Here is a 22,760-nt window from a genome sequence, read left to right on the forward strand (position 1 = left end):
GCTGCACCCTCTAAAATAGGCTCTAACGGAACAGTAGCTGACATGGGAGGAAGAGAATATTTAAAGACAATTTCTTGCTTGAAGCTGTAATTGTGGCTGGACTACGGCTGAACAATTTTGCAATCTGCAGCTATTTCTCCTGATTGACCCATACATGCTCAGTACAGTTGAGCTTGCATGTGTTCTCAACGGAGGCAGACAAAGAATTTGTTTCCTGATACTTCTGGAAAACCTATGGAAACAAAGGATCAAACATGTGGAAATCCATCATGCCTGATCTATTTTTGCTCTTACATTTTAAATTTTTATAAAACCTGGAACCTCCACATTGACCGAACCTGCTGAAACTGATGGGTTAGGACCATAATAATTCTTATTATATTATCATAATCTACTGTATTTGGGCACCTTAATAGAGATGCTTACAGTTTTATAGAAGATTATGAAGAAGTTTATTTTAGATCCCTTTTAAGAAGAATGTCCAGTCAACTATCCATTTGCTAATGCTGATGTCACGCAAGGTGTGGGAAAGACGTAGTGCAACACAAAGGGAAGAGGGAAATAAAGCCCATACTCTAGGGAAAGGGGGAAGTGGAGACCTCCTGGCTGATAGAATATCACCCCGTCTCCCCAAACGTCCCTATATTGGCTCTTCACCAATCGCCGCACGTGTTCCTCGCCCTGTCTTTCCCCAGCATTTGGCCCTGGCTAGGAAAGGAAGGGGATGTGCACTAGTCGATCCTCACTGAACACTAAAGACAACAAGGGAGGACAAACAAGGGAAAATGCTTAGCTTTAGACATCTCCAGACAAGTGCGCACAAGTTCTCAAGCACCAGAGAGGAAGAAGTGCTGCTCTCACTAAAGCCTTCACAAGGTGTAATGAATATCACCAGCTCCTCCCTCTGTCACACAGCAGGTATTTATACACCCAGGCCAGGGTGTTAATTAGCCAAAGGAAGGCAGCCGCTGGGTCCTAAAGACAGCCTCTAAGAAGGTGTCTGTAATGCCAACCATAGAGATCTACTGCAACCAACTGCAGGGCGACTGTCACATCTGACACACCAGTGACAGCTGAAACATGGGTGAGCTTTGCAGCATTGTAATTACAAAAGTCTGTCTTTATCCTAATGGCTGGGGAGAAACACAATTACAATCTAGAATCCCACATAACTCAGCAGAGATGGTGTGGCAGGCCCTAAAATATGTGACAACTGAACGCTGCGCATGTATTAAAGCCCTTCCACAAAAAAGAAAAAACCTTGAATTATATATTATGTGACTGATATTAAACTAAGGGAAGAATTTGGAGAAAATGATTACCGCTAATGTTGGTGAACCATTAGAGGGCTGTTATTCTTTTCACATGGATGATTTGGCTTTGGATAACTTTATCTTTAATCATTTATAAACTGTGTCTATGTCCACGTTTGGATCAACATTTTACAGGCTGTACGGTTACACTCATCTCTAAGGATGTTGTATCTCACCTTCTCCTGCTTCCGCACTGTGTCTTGTAAGGCCTTTGCCCGGCTGAGTCTTTGGTGGTACTGGCTGAGTACAGTTTGTTGCTGTTGGTGTGCTCTCTGCAGTAGAAGCAGCTCCTTCTCACGGTCATTTCTCTACAAAATCATTACAAAGCCATAACACTAAGAAAGCTGGCCAGTATAGATCAATATAATGAATAACATATGAGTGCCATCTCCTTGTACGGGAATGTACTGCATTATATATAATGAGATTGTTATTGACTGGTGTTCGTGTATTAACTGGGTATAGGCCAGGAGAAAACAATGCTGGAATACTCATAAACTACAGGGTAGATAAGAAAATGTCTCCTTTGCCTCTATTGTTCCAGGGCTGTTTATAGCAGATAACATTTGGTAACTGCCTTATTGACTCAACAAAAAATGAACCCTTTAGTAATGGGACACCTTGGGGAACACAATATATTTTACATGTGTTGCTAATGATTAAAATACTTCTCTGATCATAAAGGAGAAAGCATTATTTAGTCTAGTGGTCTTTCTTTTTTTTCAATGACCTTGTTATTAACACAGAGCAATACAAATGAAGATAACATTATAGCCAAGAACAAAAGTATAATCAAACCAAAAAATTAAAGAAGTTGTCCACTACTGGCAACCCTTTCCTTACTGCACACATAAAAAAAAAAGTACAGGGTGGGCCACTTATATGGATACACCTAAATTAAATGGGAATGGTTGGTGATATCAACTTCCTGTTTGTGGCACATTAGTATATGGGAGGGGGAAAACTTTTCCAGATGGGTGGCCATTTTGAAGTCAGCCATTTTGGATCCAACTTTATTTTTTTCAATGGGAAGAGGGTCATGCAACACCTCAAACTTATTGAGAATTTCATAAGAAAAACAATGGTGTGCTTGGTTTTAACGTAACTTTATTCTTTCATGAGTTTTTCACAAGTTTATGACCACTTATAAAATGTGTTCAAAGTGCTTCCCATTGTGTTGGATTGTCAATGCAACCCTCTTCTCCCACTCTTGACACACTGATAGCAATACCGCAGAAGAAATGCTAGCACAGGCTTCCAGTATCCATTGTTTCAGTTGTTTGTCCCAGAGCACAGTTAGTTATAAAAAACAAAATACACTGCACTATACTCACTTTCCCCAGGTCCACCAATCAGTCAGCTCAGCAGTGTTCTGTTTACACTGGCACAGCCACTGATCTCACTGTTTGGCTGCCATGATCTCAGCTCCACAACCAATGCCAAACATCGAGAGCAGTAGCAGAAACTCACTAGTGGACCTGGGGACTGTGAACACAGGATTATTTTTTGTGTGTATATATATATATATATATATATATATATATATATATATATATATATATATATATACAGTACAGACCAAAAGTTTGGACACACCTTCTCATTTAAAGATTTTTCTGTATTTTCATGACTTTGAAAATTGTACATTCGCACTGAAGGCATCAAAACTATGAATTAGCACATGTGGAATTATATACTTAACAAAAAAGTGTGAAACAACTGAAAATATGTCTTATATTCTAGGTTCTTCAAAGTAGCCACCTTTTGCTTTGATGACTGCTTTGCACACTCTTGGCATTCTCTCGATGAGCTTCAAGAGATAGTCACCGGAAATGGTTTTCACTTCACAGGTGTGCCCTGTCAGGTTTAATAAGTGGGATTTCTTGCCTTATAAATGGGGTTGGGACCATCAGTTGTGTTGTGCAGAAGTCAGGTGGATACACAGCTGATAGTCCTACTGAATAGACTGTTAGAATTTGTATTATGGCAAGAAAAAAGCAGCTTAGTAAAGAAAAACGAGTGGTCATCATTACTTTAAGAAATGAAGGTCAGTCAGTCCGAAAAATTGTGCAAACTTTGAAAGTGTCCCCAAGTGCAGTTGCAAAAACCATCAAGCACTACAAAGAAACTGGCTCACATGAGGACCGCCCCAGGAAAGGAAGACCAAGAGTCACCTCTGCTTCTGAGAATAAGTTTATCCGAGTCACCAGCCTCAGAAATCGCAGGTTAACAGCAGCTCAGATTAGAGACCAGGTCAATGCCACACAGAGTTCTAGCAGCAGACACATCTCTACAACAACTGTTAAGAGGAGACTTTGTGCAGCAGGCCTTCATGGTAAAATAGCTGCTAGGAAACCACTGCTAAGGACAGGCAACAAGCAGAAGATACTTGTTTGGGCTAAAGAACACCAGGAATGGACATTAGACCAGTGGAAATCTGTGCTTTGGTCTGATGAGTCCAAATTTGAGATCTTTGGTTCCAACCCCCGTGTCTTTGTGCGACGCAGAAAAGGTGAACGGATGGACTCTACATGCCTGGTTCCCACCGTGAAGCATGGAGGAGGAGGTGTGATGGTGTGGGGGTGCTTTGCTGGTGACACTGTTGGGGATTTATTCAAAATTGAAGGCATACTGAACCAGCATGGCTACCACAGCATCTTGCAGCGGAATGCTATTCCATCCGGTTTGCGTTTAGTTGGACCATCATTTATTTTTCAACAGGACAATGACCCCAAACACACCTCCAGGCTGTGTAAGGGCTATTTGACCAAGAAGGAGAGTGATGGGGTGCTACATCAGATGACCTGGCCTCCACAGTCACCAGACCTGAACCCAATCGAGATGGTTTGGGGTGAGCTGGACCGCAGAGTGAAGGCAAAAGGGCCAACAAGTGCTAAGCACCTCTGGGAACTCCTTCAAGATTGTTGGAAGACCATTTCTGGTGACTACCTCTTGAAGCTCATCAAGAGAATGCCAAGAGTGTGCAAAGCAGTCATCAAAGCAAAAGGTGGCTACTTTGAAGAACCTAGAGTATAAGACATATTTTCAGTTGTTTCACACTTTTTTGTTAAGTATATAATTCCACATGTGTTAATTCATAGTTTTGATGCCTTCAGTGTGAATGTACAATTTTCATAGTCATGAAAATACAGAAAAATCTTAAAATGAGAAGGTGTGTCCAAACTTTTGGTCTGTACTGTATACTGGCGGCCGCAACCAATCAGCAAAGCGTTGTTTAAATTTGGCGCCAATCTCGCTGATTGGTCGCGGCTGGCGGCCGCGACCAATCAATAGAGCGTTGTTTAAATTTTGCGCTAATCTCGCTGATTGGTCGCGGTCGGCTGTCATCCGCGACCAATCAGCAGAGCGTTGTTTAAATTTGGCGCCATTCTCGCTGATTGGTCGCGTCTGGCGTCCGCGACCAATCAGCAGAGCGTTGTTTAAATTTGGCGCCAATCTCGCTGATTGGTCGCGGCTGGCAACCACGACCAATCAGCAGAGCGTTGTTTAAATTTGGCGCCAATCTCGCTGATTGATCGCGTCTGGCGTCCGCGACCAATCAGCAGAGCGTTGTTTAAATTTGGCGCCAAGCTCGCTGATTGGTCGCAGCTGGCAACCACGACCAATCAGCAGAGCGTTGTTTAAATTTGGCGCCAAGCTCGTTGATTGGTCGCGGCTGGCATCCGCGACCAATCAGCACAGCAGTGTTTAAATGTGGCGGCAAGATCGGTGATTGGTCGCAGCCGCTATTTAAATGTGGCGCCCAAATCGGTGATTGGTCGCAGGCAGCGGCCGCGACCAATCAGCAAAGCGGTGTTTAACTTTAGCGCCAAGATCACTGATTGGTCGCGGGCGGAGAGAGCGACCAATCAGCGAATCGTATTGGTGAGGACCGGGGAGCGGAATCGTATTGGTGAGGACCGGGGAGCGCCGCTGCCTGTGCGGATACTTCCGCTGCGAGAAGCCGGGACATGAGCGACTGCTTGCAGCAGAAGTATCCCGACCCGCAGCGCCGCTCCCCGGTCCTCCCTTGACATGCTAGCCGCTGATGTCCCCACAGTATCCGCATGGTGTTACAAAGGTCCGGACATTTGTGTTAAAAATCGCTGATTGGTCGCAGGCGCTGCCCGCGACCAATCACCGATTTGGGCGCCAAATTTAAATATCGGCCGCGACCAATCATCGATTTTGGCGCCACATTTAAATAGCGTCCGCGACCAATCAGTACAGCGGTGTTTAAATGTGGAGCCAAGATCGGTGATTGGTCGCGGCCGATATTTAAATTTGGCGCCCAAATCGGTGATTTTTAACACAAATGTCCGGACCTTTGTAACACCATGCGGATACTGTGGGGACATCAGCAGCTAGGGTGTCAAGGGAGGACCGGGGAGCGGCGCTGCGGGTCGGGATACTTCTGCTGCTAGCGCCCGCTCATGTCCCGGGTTCTCGCAGCGGAAGTATCCGCACAGGCAGCGCCGCTGACCTCCATGCGGCTAGGGCGTGAAGGGAGGACCGGGGAGCGGCGCTGACATCCAATTGCTCGTGGCCGCTATTTAAATGTGCCGCACAAATCGGTGATTGGTCGCGATCTTGGCCCACGACCAATCACTGATCTTGCCGCAAAAGTTAAACACAACTGTGCTGATTGGTCGTGGACGCTGCCCGCGACCAATCACCGATTTGGGCGCCAAATTTAAATATCGGCCGCGACCAATCACCAATCTTGGCTCCACATTTAAACACCGCTGTGCTGATTGGTCGCGGACGCTATTTAAATGTGGCGCCAAAATCGATGATTGGTCGCGCCCGGCGTCGGCGACGAATCAGCACAACGGTGTTTAAATGTGGAGCCAAGATTGGTGATTGGTCGCGGCCGATATTTAAAAGTGGCGCCCAAATCGGTGATTGGTCGCGGGCAGCGTCCGCGACCAATCAGCACAGCGGTGTTTAACTTTTGCGGTAAGATCAGTGATTGGTCAGGTCCGAAGACCGCGACCAATCATCGAGTCGTCTTGGTGAGGACCGGGGAGCGGCGCTGCCTGTGCGGGTACTTCCGCTGCGAGAACCCGGGACATGAGCGGGCGCTCGCAGCAGAAGTATCCCGACCCGCAGCGCCGCTCCCCGGTCCTCCCTTCCGCATGGAGGTCAGCAGCGCCGGCGGTCCTTCCGTTGCTACCGGCCGGGAGATGAGCGCCTCGCGCCGCTCATCTCCCGGCTGCATCTCCGTCCCGCAGATGGGTCCGTCGGTCGAGGTCCTTCTGCTGGTACCGGCCGGGAGATGAGCGCCTCGCGCCGGTCATCTCCCGGCTGCATCGCCGCTGAGCTCCGTCCCGCAGATGAGCCGCTAACGGCAGCCATCTTTTTTCAGAAATCCCACGGCGCTGATTGGCTGCTGCCGGACCAATGAGCGACGCAGGATTTCCAGGACAGACAGACAGACAGACAGACGGGATAAGACGATTATATATATAGATATATATATATACATATATATATATATATATATATATAACTCCCTTTAATTGTGCATTTATATTGCAAGGTTAGAATGAATAAGTGTTCCGAGGAACGCTCGTGTCATGATAATCTTGCAGTGTAAACAAGCTTCGCATACAAAATGCTTGTTCGTTAGGTGATATTGTTTTTAAGCTTGCTTGACCAGTTAAAGACTGGGCCATCTACCCACTTTCCTGACAATGCACATTTTCATCTTTTTTCGGACATGCAATGGAAAGAGCTGTAAAAATTTTCTCGTTCAGAAACTAAAATAATTTTTGCACCTTTTTTTGTGATACATGGGTGTCATTTTTATGTGACTGTCATATTCAGTGGAAAAATAAAGGAAATACAGTAAGTGTCTGTTTTTCCCGTTTTTTTATTATTTTTATGATTTTTAAAGAATTACCAAAATCCATTTAAAAATCTGTTCCCTATTCTGTAACAAATATTTTTATATATTAGAAAAACTTTTTTTACGGGGGCGGGGTTAGTAACAGCAATTTGGATTAACATTTGCATTTTTATTTTATTTTATTTTTCACCTGTTTTTCATTTATATTACACTTTGTGCCCAAGTGTCAGGACACATCAGTTGAAATCAGTGTTTTAGGATTATAAAAGCTCCATACACAAGATTTAACCATTTCACGGCTTACCTAAAAATACTGCATGCTCAGTCAGCTCCCCTCAAGGATGCAATGAAAGTGTTATACCCCTTCCACCTCCCATGTCTTGTGCAAACTGGTTTTATGAACACAGAAGGGTGATGAGATTATGTGTAGTGAGATGTGAGCAGCAAGTCAGAGGCAGGAGCCAGGAGTTTCCCCTAATGTCATCCCACACACCAGCCATACTGACCAGCCGTAGTGGGGGATGGTCAGTAGTAAAAGCCGTAAATGTGTTGCTGCTCTTCAGTCTGTGAAAGGTGCGTACCTCAGCCTGCTCCTGGTAGGCTGGCCGCAGATAATGAATATGCTGACTGACTGTGGCATCATTTCCTCTTTCATCCTTCACGTGCCTCATGTGAATGGGAAGAAAAGGAGGTCACATGGGAGAAGGGGTGGAGTGGTGATCCACTGCGGAAGATATCAGGAGACACCAAGTGACAGAGCGGCCCAGTGCAATGCAATGCACCCCCTGTCAAGATTTCCCAGTATTTACCCATTCCCCAAATTCACGGCACCTGGTAATTTGGTATCCGTTCTTTCCTCAACCCTCAATATACTAAACTGCTTGGGCATGCCTTCATCATCTCCCGCCTCGCCTTCTGCAACATCCTCCTCTGTGGCCTACCTGCTAACACTCTCGCACCTCTCCAGTCCATCTTCATCTCTGCTGCGTGACTAGTTCATCTCTCGCCTCGCAACTCCTCTGCTACCCCACTTTGCAAATCCCTTTACTGGCTCCCAATTGCCCAGCGTATCCTATTCAAACTACTAACCCTGACCTAGAAAGCCATCCATAACCTTTCTCCTCCGTACATCTCTGAACTAATCTCCCGATATATTCCCTTACGTAATCTCCGGTCCTTCCAAGACCTCCTTCTCTCCTCCACACTTATTCGTTCCTCACGCAATCGCCTCCAAGACTTCTCCCGAATATCCCCCATCCTATGGAATTCTGTGCCTCAACACCTGCAATTAGCCTCCACATTTGGATCCTTCAGACGGAACCTGAAAACCCATCTCTTCAAACAAGCTTACAGCCTGCCACGACCACGCTGCCGCATCACCACCACCAGAGCTACTGCAACCCCCCACACTACTGTCTCCTTTCCACCACCCTGTAGAATGTAAGCCCATCAGGGCAGGGCTGTCTCCTTCCCCACCATCCTGTAGAATGTAAGCCCGCAAGGGCAGGGTCCTCTTCCCTCTGTACCAGTCTATCATTGTTAGTTTGTTTACTGTAAGTGATATAAGTATTTTTTATGTTACCCCTTCTCATTTACAGCACCATGGAATCAATGGCGCTATATAAATAAATAATAATAATTTTAGCTACACATTATGAAAAGTGGTGTAAAAGCTTTGCAAAGTCACACATTTTTTTCGCAACTGTGCAAAAAAAAAACCTGCAACTATTGGCGTTTTCATGCCACTTTCGATTAGCTCCGCCAAAATGGGCATAGCTGACGGAAAGCTGTGACAGGGCGTGGTCACGCCTTTCTGATTCATAAAATGTGGTAGCGTAATTAATGGAAGAAATGCTACTCCAGGCCCTGACTGGAGTAGCTTTTCTGGCGTAGCGCACACTAAAAAAAGGCAGCAAATTAATTAACTGCCGTGCTCCTCTTAATGAATTTAATGTCTCTTCTACTCCATCAAGACTGGTATACAGCGAGTGTGTGATACACCAGTCTTGATGAATCGGCCCCAATGTATTTTAGCCTTCCTTCGTGATATTCCTGTAACATAATACTCACCCTTACTAATTCATTCTGCAATTGCTGGATCCGGTCTCTCATGCTGCGCAGCTCTGATGTTTCACTTGCCAGTTTTTGCTTTAGAGTCACTATAAGAAAGAAGGGGATATTGGATTCCATTATACTTGAATTCTCTTCATGTCATTTGTGGTGAATGCCAGAAATTAAGCAATTTTAATGATAAGGACTTCCCCAGTATTTTTTATTTGGCTTTAGAATAGGTCTGTATTATAGTTGATCAAAGAGTTGTATGTATAAAATAGCAAAAGGACAGAAACATCCCTTGCTTGTAAACCTTTTTTTTACATTATAATGATTATATATTTTGCACCATGCTGGTGGGTGGCACAGTATGCAACCTGTGCAGTCGCACATGGGCCCAAGAGGTGATGGGGCACACTTCTACCTAAAAACCAGCAAATGTTTTTTGTCACAAACCCAAAGAGGGGCCCAAATACGATTCTTGCACAGGGGCCCTCTTTTGTCTCTGTCCACTAGTGAACACATGGACACATTAAAGGAGTATTACCATCTCCAAGATCCTATCCCAATATGTACTGTAGTAGGTGTAATAATAATAATATCAGCAAATACCTCCACTTACAAATGTAGTATAGTTTTTCTGATTGGCTATGTCGCTTACCCCATGTACAGGCATTGTACGACCTTAGGTATCCATAGTTATGACCACTGTTAAAGTGACAGCTAGTTGCTGGTGGTCGTAACCATGGATACCTAAGGTCGTACAATGCCTGTTCATGGGGTAAGCGACATAGCCAATCAGAAAAACTATACATTTCTAATTAGAGGTATTTGCTAATATATTATTACACTTACTGCATATTGGGATAGGATCTTGGAGAATGGGAATACCCCTTTAAGTTCAATAGGTGTTTTCACATATCAGATGTTTTTTTGCTTATCAATAGTCCGCACAAAATAAACAGAGACATATCCTTCTTTGGTCCAATTTGTGGATCAACTTCGCCCATTCAGGTACCTGGATGAATGAAAAGAATGAATGCCACACTTGTACCATCCATGTTGCATCCGTGTGCTGTCTGGTTATTAAAGGGAATCTGTCACCACATTTGACCTATCTAAACTATTAATATGGGCATACAGGTTATAGGACTTTTTTCAGCAGTCTATCTGTATGTCTCATATCAGATGCCTTGTTATGGATAAATCATCTTTTACCACTTTATGTAAATGACCTCTTCCAGGCTCTGAGGCGGACGCTGCCTCGAAGATAACTCTGCCTCCAGAGCATGAAGGGGAGTTACCAGTGTGATGTGTAATGGTTACCAGTGTGATGGGTAATGGCGGCTCTCGACTCTCCTGATCTCACTGCAGAGCTGTGTGTGATTATACCTGACACATCTGCAGGTTCCTCTCAGCTTCCATCTCACAGGCAGACAGGGTTGTAATATTGGGGCAATACAGAGCTCAGAGAGCTTCAAAAATGTGTTAGTTACTTGTCTCATACTGGTAACTCCCCCTTCATGTAAAATAATCTCTGGAGGCAGAATTATCTTCTATGGCAGCGTCCTCCCCAGAGCCTGGAAGAGGTCATTTATATATAAGAAAAACATGGATTTCTCTGGAATAAGACATCAGATCTCAGATATCAAGGTCTCATTTTATTCAGCTTTCTATGACCTATATGCCTATATAGACAGCTTAGGAGAGTTGATCCCATTGATAGATTCCCTTTAAGAGAACTTGGGAAACCTCCACCACCTTTTTTTCTTTGCATATTAGAAAAGTGGATGACACACAGATGGTAGAAATGGTCACATGGACAAAAAACTGATTTAAGGCTGCGTGCCCGCTATGCGTTTTTCAAGCGTTTTTGCAGCGGAATTTCCGCAGCGAAAACGCTTTAAAAAACGCTTGGTAATACGTGCCGCATGGTCCCCAATGATAATCCGCATGTGCTATGCACATGCTGCGGAAATTTCCGCTGCAGATTATCATTGCGGAAAAATACGCAGCATGTCCATTAATTTTGCGGACACGCAGCGTAATTGCCACCATTGACTTGCATTGAATTGCTTAATATCCGCATCACTGTATGTGCACATGCGGATATTAAGCTATTCATTGTGCGGATGGTACCCGGGTCTGGAGAAGAGGAGACTCTCATCCAGACCTGGGTAGAATAGTACCTGTAAAAAAAAGAATTTAAAATAAAAAATAAACATATACTCACCTTCTGATGTCTCCCGGTCTTTTCTCCACTGTGTCCGGTCTCATGTACGGCTTGCGGTGACCTGACGCCGACGTCAGCGGTCGCATGACCTGTCACATGACTAAATGATGTCATGAAAGGTCCTTTCACACCACCGCGAGCCGTACAAGAGACCGGATGCAGCAGAGAAAAGACCGGGGGCCATCAGAAGGTTAGTATAATGTTTTTTTGCTTTTTTTTTACCATTTTTATTCTTTTTTTCAACTATTAACTTGGTCACACTATATAAATCCATGCCGGTTGCATGGATTTATATAGTGTGACCAAGTTGTCAAGCACTTTTCCAAGTGATGCTAAAATTGCTTGGAAAAGCGCTTGATAACCCGCATGCAGAAATGAATGCAAAAACAAACGCTTCTACCTGGCAGGAAAAACGCATGTAAAATCCGCATGCATTTTTCCTGCCAGGGAGATGCGGAAAAAATATGCAGCATTTCTGCATCGTGGGCACTTAGCCTAAAACAGATCCTGCACACTGATGAAAGACTGTCCTATTTTGTGGACCTGAGAACAATCACAGACATATGAATGAGGCCTTACACAATGACTACACAGAACTAGATCACAATAATTTTTCAGAATGTGTTTTCTCACCAAGTCGGTCTGCAAGCTCAGCCTTGGTCATGACATCAATGTCTGCGTCGCTTAAAAGACTGCGTCCTGCATCCTGATTCAGACTACGTTCACTTCGAAGAGCACTGTTTTCTGCTTCCAGTCCACTCATCTGGCGTCGTAGTGCAATGATGTCATCTGCCATACGCTGCATGGCAAGGCGATAGTTTGCCAGCTCCTTATGACGAGAAAAAGCAAAGGATTTAATTGCAATTTATAATATAATTCTGGAGCATTTGGCTTAGTAAATCCCCCAGTAACTACAGAAGAGTCTGTAATAAATTGAGAAAAGTGCAATAGAATCATTTGTGCACACAGAGACCTCAATGTTTTCTTTCTTAAAAGGCTAATTAATGTACACAAGCATGTTATGGTTCCATGTTATGTGAATCTTAAGTATGGCACCCATAGAAATCTTATAGGAAAATATGCAACTTATGAAGACACTCTACAGGAGCAAACATTGCACCTATACATCCATCCAGTACATGAGGGTTCAAAAAGATGTTTCTGTTAATCCTCTTATGAGAGAGCCTGGCCATGCTTTCAGCTCCCACCTGGACTTAGGCATATTGCACTTGTGTATGTTTTCCTGTTGGGAAAACTGTCCCATGGCTTGTGTTCCATAAAGTGTTCAATGTGTTATTCCATTTGAGGCATGCTATGTGTCTGTGGGTACATTTGATGCTGGGATTTAAGGGGTAATTGTGTTGTCTGGAGTAAGTGTATGTGTGAGATCAACATGAAGTCGTACCTTGAACGTGGACCACAATACTTAGGAGCTGCCAAACATTTGGGGTCACTCACAGAGGGCACTTGGATTGGGTAGGAGCTATGCTGTGTGATATGGCCTATGACTTGTAAATAGGTACAGGACACATTTTAATGTGGTGTTTTGCCCCAAGATAATGTAGAGAGATTTCCCCTGAGACTGTCCCAGGTGGATGAGGATGAAGACATGCACACTCATAAGGAGAAAAGAAGAATTGCTACCATAGTAAAAAGCTGCCCCATAAGAAGACAAGAGCCAACAAAAGTTTATAGGCCTGCTGTGGTATCTTGATAGATGAGAAATAGAACTATAAAGAAGGCTGAGGAGAGTTTAGACCCTGTAAAACTCGGAGGTGTGTATCCAAATGTACTGTTTGGGGTTGCCACCTGAAAAACTGACGAGCTAAAAGTCCAGGTGAGCAGAGTCAAGACCCAGGAGTGACTGTACTGTGGTGAAGAGTGAGTAACTGCAGAAATGAGGGCCTAGACAGTGTGCGAGGAAGCTCCTGAGATGTGTTCGTGGAGAGTTTGGACAAAGGCGATAGTCTTCCAGAGGTAGTCTAAGACAGGAACAAAGTCCTGACATAGAGTGTGAGTGAAACTCTTAAGACCGTAAGAAGGTCTGAATTATGTGTCTGTTCACTGTCTATGTATTAGGTTAAAGACTTTACCTCTAAAGTTACTAGTGTTCTTGACTGTCTCATGTGTGCTTCTGCACTACCCCAAGAGAAGAATACCCGTAACCAGGGCCATCCTATATCTTATCCTGAGGTTTGCGCCTACCTTGCAGAACTAGCGCATCTATTACATTTAATATGGCATGGCTACATGCATGTGGCATAACTATTTTTACCACCATGCTTAAAGGGATTGTCCAGGTAAAACCTATTCAAAGGATAGGTAATAACTTGCTAATTGACGGATGTCCCACCATTAGAAACTGTACTGATCGGCAGATAAGGGAATTTTTATCCCCAATGGGGAACCTCAATCTTTGCGATTCCCTTTTTACCCATTACAAAATGCCATGGCTCCATTCATTCATTATGGAGCTGCGAGAAAAGCCAGGCCAAGTGCTTGGCAGCCCGATAGGGCCATAATGGAGCAACGGTCGAGCATTCTTCCTGCCGCTCCATTACATGGGAATAAAAGTTCCATATTCTCCTGATCAGTGTGGGTGTCAGCGGTCAGTCCTTAGAAGTTATCACCTATCCCATGGATAGATGTTAACTTTTTTTCACTGGGTAACCCTTTTAACTGCTTAGTACATTTGAAAATAATTGCAGTGCCAATAGTAGCCAGAAGAGGGAGATCCTATACTTTCTATAGAGCATGCAGAGTATTACGATAATTTTTACACCAATGTCAAATATTTTTTTAAAAAAAATGATTTTATGACAGTCTTCCAAATGATTGTTTACGTCAATTAAAGCCTTTAAAAATTCAGCATTAATCACAGTACTATTAAGCCATCTAACATTACCAATTAAGAATCAATGCTATTCTCATTCTGGTATAGCTGTTATAGTAATTAAAATTTGTTAATTTGGGTTCGGTATTTTGCTAGGAAGGACACAGAAAATGTAAGCCACATGTGAATTATTTCTGTCTTGAGTAGTAAAATGCACTTATCTAATTGATACAGAAAAACAGAAAAAAAAAACCGTTCCTTTTGCATCTTGTCAAAGGATTGAAGCATAGGGGGAATATAGATGTATGTGTCAAGATCATCAGAGTTTTTATTTGATATAATCAGTTTATTATTGCTATTATAATACACACATATACACAGACTCTGCACTTACTTGTTCTTGATGCTCCATCACAGGGTCCGTAGACTCAACCACATTATTGCTAGGCGAAATTAGAAATATTTTAGCTCAAGTGTTCCCTGGGGCATAATAATAATAATAATTTCAGTTAATTGGCATCAAAATATTTGGCAGCCACTTTATAAGTCAGAGCAGGGGCAGACATACCATTAGTGCAACCCCTGCAGCTGCACAGGGGCCCAAGAGATATGGGGCCCACTGTCACTTCCAATGCTGCAAGCAGCTTTGGTCACAGACATCTAAAGAGGAGCATTATAATGAACTATTGGACTACAAATGGCCCTTATCAAGTTCTTACACAAGGGCCCTTTTCGGTCTGTGTCCGTCCTTGAATCAGGGGGTACATGTACAAACAATATCAGACATTACATAGTAACACCTATCAGTTCACAATTCAACAAGAGCACTGAGGATCCTGCTCGCAAGAGCTTACACTCTGTAAGATAGATAAGAGGATGAGATGTAATTTTTTTTTAAGTCTAAATGAAGACTCATTCTTCAATCATCTAAGATACTAATGGGAGCATTTAACTCCCATTATGGCGTCATGATTTGATAGGCATTGATTGATCTTACTGAGTTAGTAAAGCACAGTCCAGCACCAACACAAAGAATAAAAGTAAAAAAATAACACAACTTTTTATTTGAACGCTATTAAAAGCATATCAGGCAGAGAAACTTTTTAGTGAACCCCATGGCCTACGAGTTTCAGAAAACTGCAGGATTCTTAATCACTGATTAGGCTTTTGGGCCTTACCTCAAGTATTGGGGAGCGAGGTTTGTGTTGGACTGTTTTGGCCGATCCATTGGATCTGAAGGCTTTTGTTCCCTTGTCTGTTGAACCCATGGGTCCGGAAGAATATCAGCCAAAGCATTGTAGGAGGGCAGTGGAGGTATATCTTTCTGTAGCTAAAAATAAAGAGCAGGACCAGTAAATTAATACAGAATCATTTACGATAAAATGTGTAACAAATGGTCATACTTACAGAGGAAGAGTACGGTCTATAAAAGCTATCCATCCATGAGAATTAGCAGACCCTCTTAACCTGTAAGTTGGTGATGTGAAGTTTAAATTAGGATTCGATAGCTAGTATTAGTCCGCATGTAGATGTGTGTGTCGCTGTATACTTTACGCTATGTGTTATATTGAGTATACTGACACATAAAGGTGGAAGCTCGTGGAATGTGATGCAAGGAGGATAGCTGTGCGCCTAACCCTATACTAATTAGAGATAGCAGCACTTAACTCTGTCCTGTCTCCTAAGTGTTGTTACTAACTCCGACCCAAACACACAGCCTCCTCCCTTCACCAAATAGCAACCACGGCTCCCATACTACTCACCTTACGTGAAGTAGCCAGTGTGGAGGGCAGTCAATAGACCTAGGGCACGCTGGTATGCGGCAGGATATCCACGCCCTGTCCTCCTCCTTGTTTACTTATGTTTCCTATAATTCCTTCTCTCCTTACACAGTATTATGCCGTCTCAAGCTATCCGTCCTGTCCATCTATACAAATATGTTCGATACAGCAGTCTTCTTCTAAACTTTACTAGCTCTTACCCATCAATGTGACATTACGTATCAATATAGCTAGATTTCCTGAAACATGATAAATCCCTTACACTTCATGGGCACCTTCGCTGTGCATGCAGGTCGTCACAACACTAACTCTCCCTGGAAACCATCACTATGAGGAAGAGGGCAGGACATGGACGCTCCTCTGTCTGGAGACAATGCCACTAACCCTGGGCTGGGAACACAGTTCTGCTGATGCATCACGTACAATTACATGCAGACATACAATCATGATGCGATTATAGCAATGTCCTCTCTAGTATATTAGCAACTCTCATTTATGGTCTGGAATCATAAAATCAAATAACAAAACTTATTAGTTTAGTTATTTATATTAAGTGAAAATAAGAAAAAAAAACAGCAGAAATGCAAAAAAAAGCAATAAAAAGGAAAACAGAAATCATCTGCTTGTAGATCTTTTTTGTGAAAACCTAAACGACAGCATTCTAACAGTTTTACTCATCTGACAGGTGTTGAGTTTTGTGATGAGATCTGCAGCTTTCTTAGTGTGGTTCACACAAAACGTTTCTGAAAAAATGCAGCATTTTGTGTTTTTTTTTCTGGTGGTTTTTGCACTCTGTTTTTGTGGTTTCTGGCTGTAAAATAATATGCAGAATATGAATCCACATACTTGATGTGTTTTTTAATCATAAGTTTGTTTTTTTAAAAACACTACATGCGTTAAAAATGCATGTGTGTGTTCTCCCCCTTTCCAACACTCTCTCACCCCTGCACCTACACATTAAAACCACTTAAAAGGCTAAAAATCAGGGTGTTTTTTCAAGATAGAAAAAAAAATGTGCAAAAACTGTGGGTGAAGGAAGTCTAAAGAGAACATATATTTCTTTATTTATTTATATTTAAAAATACAAAATAACACAATTACATACAATAAACATATTAAAAAAAAACATAATAACCAAAATAAGATCTAGTAGGAAAGAGAAGAGGAAGAAAAAAAATGTAAGTCAACAAATATTCTCCGGTTTCAGGCTACATAATTCTCTTTCCAAGCTTCTCAAATGTAATTATAATTTAGCAGTGTGGCATCATTATTATATGTAACATTATCCATATTCATATGGTTATCAACTGCATTTCTTGGTGTATTTACAGCTGGAACTGCAGTCAAAATCAAATCCTGTAATACTTTTTCTTGCTATATAAAAATTTCTATTTTATTATAATTTGTTCTATAATTATCTCAAAAAAGCATAACATAGGGTATTCATATCCCATATAAGGCCTTTATTATGCCCAGGACCTTCTTCCAATATCTAACAAAACGCATACCTTATCCTAGTAATCAGTGAAAGACAGGCAGGTCACAGATGCCGTCCATGTGATGTCTATTTTTTTCATCTATTCAAAACTAGCTGCCAAGACCTTTACTACTTTAAGAGATTGTAAGGAATGGTCGCATAGTCGATGGGAGGTATGTGTCACAGAGATGTCTGGTCTCTGTGATGTAACCCGGAGTGTTTCTCTAGTGCACATAAGCATTAAGAGGTTCATTTGGTGCAGCTGGGACCAAGATACGGTTAGCTGAGAGAGTTGGGTAGGTCTAGCTACCACATACCTCACCTCTGGGTATGGTGACCAGCCTATAAAATGGAGGCTGTGGTTTGGCACATGGTCTGTGTGTCTGGAGGAAGAAGGCCTCCAGTGTGTGGTTGCCTCCAGACTGGGTCGTGTACTGGATGCCTACCAGCCGGTGTGACCACAGTGCTGGCTAACCAGAGACTTTGTTAAAAGGACTGTTCTCTTTGTTTTTGCCTGCACTAAAGGCTGTTTGTTTGCATTTTTGCTTTTGACCGGTTTATGAAGTCAATAAACCGTTATGGACATTTAAAGGAACCTGCCTCCTGTTAGCCTCTCATCGCAGACAATACAATCCCTACTAAATCAATGGCACAAGTTCCAAAGCAAGTTTTGCCCCCTCAGTCCCCTGAAAAAGTTTTCCTTTATAATAATTTGCCATATAGTTTGAGTTGTTATTTACTGCTACATGTGCCTCAAGTATCTCAATGGAATTCATGTTTATCTTGAATTTTATATCTATATCTTACTTCCAGTCATTGGATTCAATATAAGTACTGACTGTAAAAAAAGGTATTGATAACACGTGTCAGATTGGCAGATTGAAAACTGAAGGGGCCAAGAGTACTGCTTTGTCTATATGGTACTGGTAGATGGCAGGAAAACGTGGGTTTGGAAATGATAAAATTCCTACCGACGCTGCATCTTCATGTTTCTGCTCAGCAGCTCTGTTCATGTTACATTTTTGAGTTCGGCGTTTATGGATTAAAAAACTCTTGACATGTCAGGTAAACAGAGACTGTGACAAATGCCTAAAAGTGGCATCATTGCACATAGGCTATAATGGCATCCATTTTACTGAATCATCATGAAAAGCTATTAAATGATGTACAGTGTATGTTTAACAGATGCCTGTGATAGATATCACAAAGTATCAGCTGTAACCCATAGGAAAACGTATGCGGTACAGGTTTATTATGGACTGTATGAGATGGAATAGCGTAGTGTACTATACAGGTCCATCATTTTTTTCGCACTATATTAAAATAAATCAACTGGAGGAGGCCAAAAAGATACTCTTCTGGCCTTTCAATGAATATTGGAGCACTATTACATGTTTAGCATTTATGTCAAGAGTTTTCCTGATTTACAAATATAAACCAAAAATATTAGTGAACATGCCCTAAGTCTATGTGACCAAGAGCATCTTGAATGTGTGCCTATGTTCAATTTCCCTTGTCTTGTCCTTCTGCACTTTCTTCCTTTTGTGTCCATCAAATACTTGACTTGGTGGCAGTATCACTGGGACATGTGAGGGAGCATCACGAGGATAGTCTGAAAATTGATGTAGACAATACAACACGGCATGCTCGAAGTCAGTCACCACTTCTTTGGTGGGGAGATCATGATGTTACCTTGCACTGCAGAAGGACTGTCCCTCAGTGTGGGGTTGGGGGCCTTTGAGCCCACTGGCTTAGTGGCCTGGTTACAACTGCAACAGTTGCCAACCCAATAGCTACACCAGTGCCCTTGAGATATAATAGCTGTACATAGTTAAGATGACATCCTTCATTGTCAAACAACTGTTTTAGGTATACAATCTCTTTATCTTTGCATTTTTTACATCTCTTTAATTTGTAGCATTCATATAACCTGAAATGATCCCATATCGGTGTTAAATTTGTATAGTGTCTGATATTCAAAGAGCAGAGTAAAGAATTCCATCCATTTGAGTCATAGCACATGTCGGAAATTCTGAAGATATCTATCTTACAGTCTCCGGTGCAGCTAAAAGATCACTTTTTAATGTTAGAATTAGTATGATTTGTACAATAATGTTAGCGTTTGATCCAATTCCCAGCATTTTAATTGATATATCTGACTAGCCAAAATATAACCAAGGGTCACTTACTACCACTTCCCCTCTCCTCTTACCTCTTCTGCCTTTAGTTGTTTTCTACCCATTCCAAATTATCTCCCAAAAAATAGAGTTAATAATAAATATTTAGGCATTATCCAAACTGGACTGTTATAGACAATATATGGGAATTAGTGAAGTACTGATGACACTAACGACCAGAACTCTGCTTTAATCAAATTCATATTTGTATACATACATCATTTAAATCAATTTTTAATATAGAGAAAATACATATTTTCACCATTTCATTCACAACACTCACTGGTCATCATGAATAATGTTAAAGCTTTATTGTACAGGTTATGAAGTTTATCTTTTATTTTGTCTTTTTATCATTAACTTAATTGACATTTTTATAACATCTTTTTATTCTCATTAAAGGGAACCTGTCAGCTGCCCAAACCGTGACCAGCATGTATCAGCCACTGGCTGTACGATCACAGATTCGGCATCTCAGAGAAAGACATACTTTTAATAGGCACTGGAGACCTAGCCACGTGGGTGACTAGTCGTACAGGCGGGTCCCCGGTGGCTTTTCCCCGCCCGCTGACAGTGACTGGCAAGTCTCTGTCTATACGCGCATGCAGGTAGATAATTGTCAGTCACTGTCAGCGGGCGGGGAGAAGCCCTTAAAAATACAATAGCATTTATTAAATGTATTTTTTCAAGTTCCCCGTAGAAGCCTATAGAGAAAAATACCCACCAGTCAGTTCTACAGTTTCTTTAAACGCACAGTGCAAATGAAATTTCATGAAAGCAGCTTATGTGGAACTTTATGCCTTTTAAGTCATGTATGATATTGGTACTCGCAAGGTGTACCTCATATGAATGTTCCCTAGCTCTAATGATTCACCTCAGTGTATGCTTTTGCTTATATATTGGCCACAGCGGTGTATATGTGCACCTGCATATTAATGTAATATTTACAGCTGGTGAAATAAAATTGGTAACACATTCAATACTCATAAGTAAATATATTTCTAAAGGTGCTATTGACATGAGATTCTCACCAGATGTCGGTAACAGCCCATCCAATCCACACATGCAACAAAAATCAAATCATAGATATCCATAAATTAAATTATGTGTAATAATGAGAAATGACACAGGGAAAAAGTATTGAACATATAAAGAAAGAGATGTGCAAAAAGCCATGGAAAGTCATGACAACAGCTGAAAACTATCAGTAGTTAGAAAGCAATCCTGCCACTTATTGGAAAATAATATCAACTGGTTCAACTGATGGCCTATAAAAAAGTGTCTCATTGCTAAGGTGCCACACAAGAAACATCTCATGATGAGTAAAACCCGTTGGCTGTCTCAAGACCTTCGCAATCTTATTGTTGCAAAACACACTGATGGCATTTTTTACAGAAGAATTTCTAAACTACTGAAGGTTCCAGTGAGCACTGTTGGGGCCATAATCCGGAAGTGGAAAGAACATCATTTCATCATAAACCGGCCAAGACCAGGTGATCCCCGCAAGATTTCAGACCAAGGACTGAAAAGAATTATCAGAAGAGTTGTCTAAGAGCCAAGGACCACCTGTGGAGAGCTACAGAAAGACCAGGAATCAGCAGGTACAATTATTTCAAAGAAAATATTAAGTAATGCACTCAATCTCCATGGCTTGTATGCACGCTCACCAAACAATACTACATTGCTGAACAAAAAGCATGTTCAAGCGCCTTTAAGTTTGCTGAACAACATTTAGACAAGCCTGTGAAATACTGGGAGAATATAGCGTCTGGTCAGATGAGACAAAAATTGAACTCTTTGGATGCCATAATACACACCATGTTTGGAGGCCAGAATGCACTGCATATCACCCCAAAAACACCATACCAACAGTGAAGTTTGGAGGTGGGAACATCATAGTGTGATGCTGTTTTTGAGCATACGGCACTGGTAAACTTCATATACTGTAACTGAAGGAAGGATGAATGGACAAATGTACCGAGACATTCTTGAAAAAAATCTGCTGCCATCTACCAGGATGATGAAAATGAAACAAGGGTGGACATTTCAGCAAGACAATGATCCCAAACACACAGCCATGGAAGGAGCCCACTGAATCTTCAGGATTTGAAGAATGTTTGTGTGGAAGAATGGGTCAAAATCACATCTGAACAATGCATGAGACTAGTTCCTCCATACAGGAGGCGTCTTGAAGCTGTCGTCATCAACAAAGTCTATTGTATGAAGTATTAATTAAATTTCAGTAAGTGTCTTCAATACTTTTTCCCTGTGTCATTTCTTATTATGACACATAACTTAATTTATGAATATCTAAGATTTGATTTTTTTGCCTTTGTAGATTAGATGGGTTGTTACTGACATCTGGTGAGAGTTTCATGTCTATAGCACCTTTAGAAATATATATACTTAGCAAATTGGTGACGTGTTCGATATTTAATTCACCCTCTGTGTACATATATATACACTGCTCAAAAAAATACAGGGAACACTCAAATAACACATCCTAGATCTGAATGAATTAAATATTCTCATTGAATACTTTGAATTGTGAATGTGCTGACAACAAAATAACACAAAAATCATCAATGGAAATCAAATTTATTAACCAATGGAGGCCTGGATTTGGAGTCACCCCCAAAATTAAAGTGGAAAAACACACTACAGGATGATCCAACTTTGATGTAATGTGCTTAAAACAAGTCAAAATGAGGCTCAGTATTGTGTGTGGCCTTCACGTGCCTGTATGACCTCCCTACAACGCCTGGGCATGCTCCTGGTGAGCTTGCCAATGGTCTCCTGTGGGATCTCCTCTAGTGTTGAGCGAACATGCTCGACACTGCTCGGTACTCGCCCGAGCATCACGCTACTCGGGATGTTCGGCGAGCACCGAGCATTTCCGGGTTACTCGGGCGGGAGCTCGGGTCTCCGCCCTGCATCTTTGGCGCTCTTTACAGAGCCAATGAACATGCAGGGATTGCCAGCCAGTCACTGTAATGCTGCAGACATGTTGGTTGTGGGCATTACAGTGATTGGCTGGCCGCAC

General features: G+C 42.1%; 1 protein-coding gene across 2 annotated transcripts in view; it reads right to left on the bottom strand.

The window, feature by feature from the left end:
• The window catches only part of CCDC33 (coiled-coil domain containing 33), a 152,718-nt gene that overhangs the window by 41,969 nt on the left and 87,989 nt on the right, over positions 1-22,760 (bottom strand). For both annotated transcript variants that reach the window (XM_073652768.1, XM_073652769.1), the window contains exons 14-18: positions 15,461-15,612; positions 14,677-14,725; positions 12,083-12,278; positions 9,235-9,323; positions 1,490-1,621 (exon numbers count right to left, since the gene is read on the bottom strand). In XM_073652768.1, coding sequence (XP_073508869.1) covers positions 1,490-1,621; positions 9,235-9,323; positions 12,083-12,278; positions 14,677-14,725; positions 15,461-15,612 — 618 coding nt within the window. The remainder of the gene's footprint in view (positions 1-1,489; positions 1,622-9,234; positions 9,324-12,082; positions 12,279-14,676; positions 14,726-15,460; positions 15,613-22,760) is intronic.

Source organism: Phyllobates terribilis, unplaced genomic scaffold, assembly GCF_046119375.1.
Source record: "Phyllobates terribilis strain yellow unplaced genomic scaffold, ASM4611937v1 Scaffold_11__3_contigs__length_659146591, whole genome shotgun sequence".
Taxonomy (NCBI): domain Eukaryota; kingdom Metazoa; phylum Chordata; class Amphibia; order Anura; family Dendrobatidae; genus Phyllobates; species Phyllobates terribilis.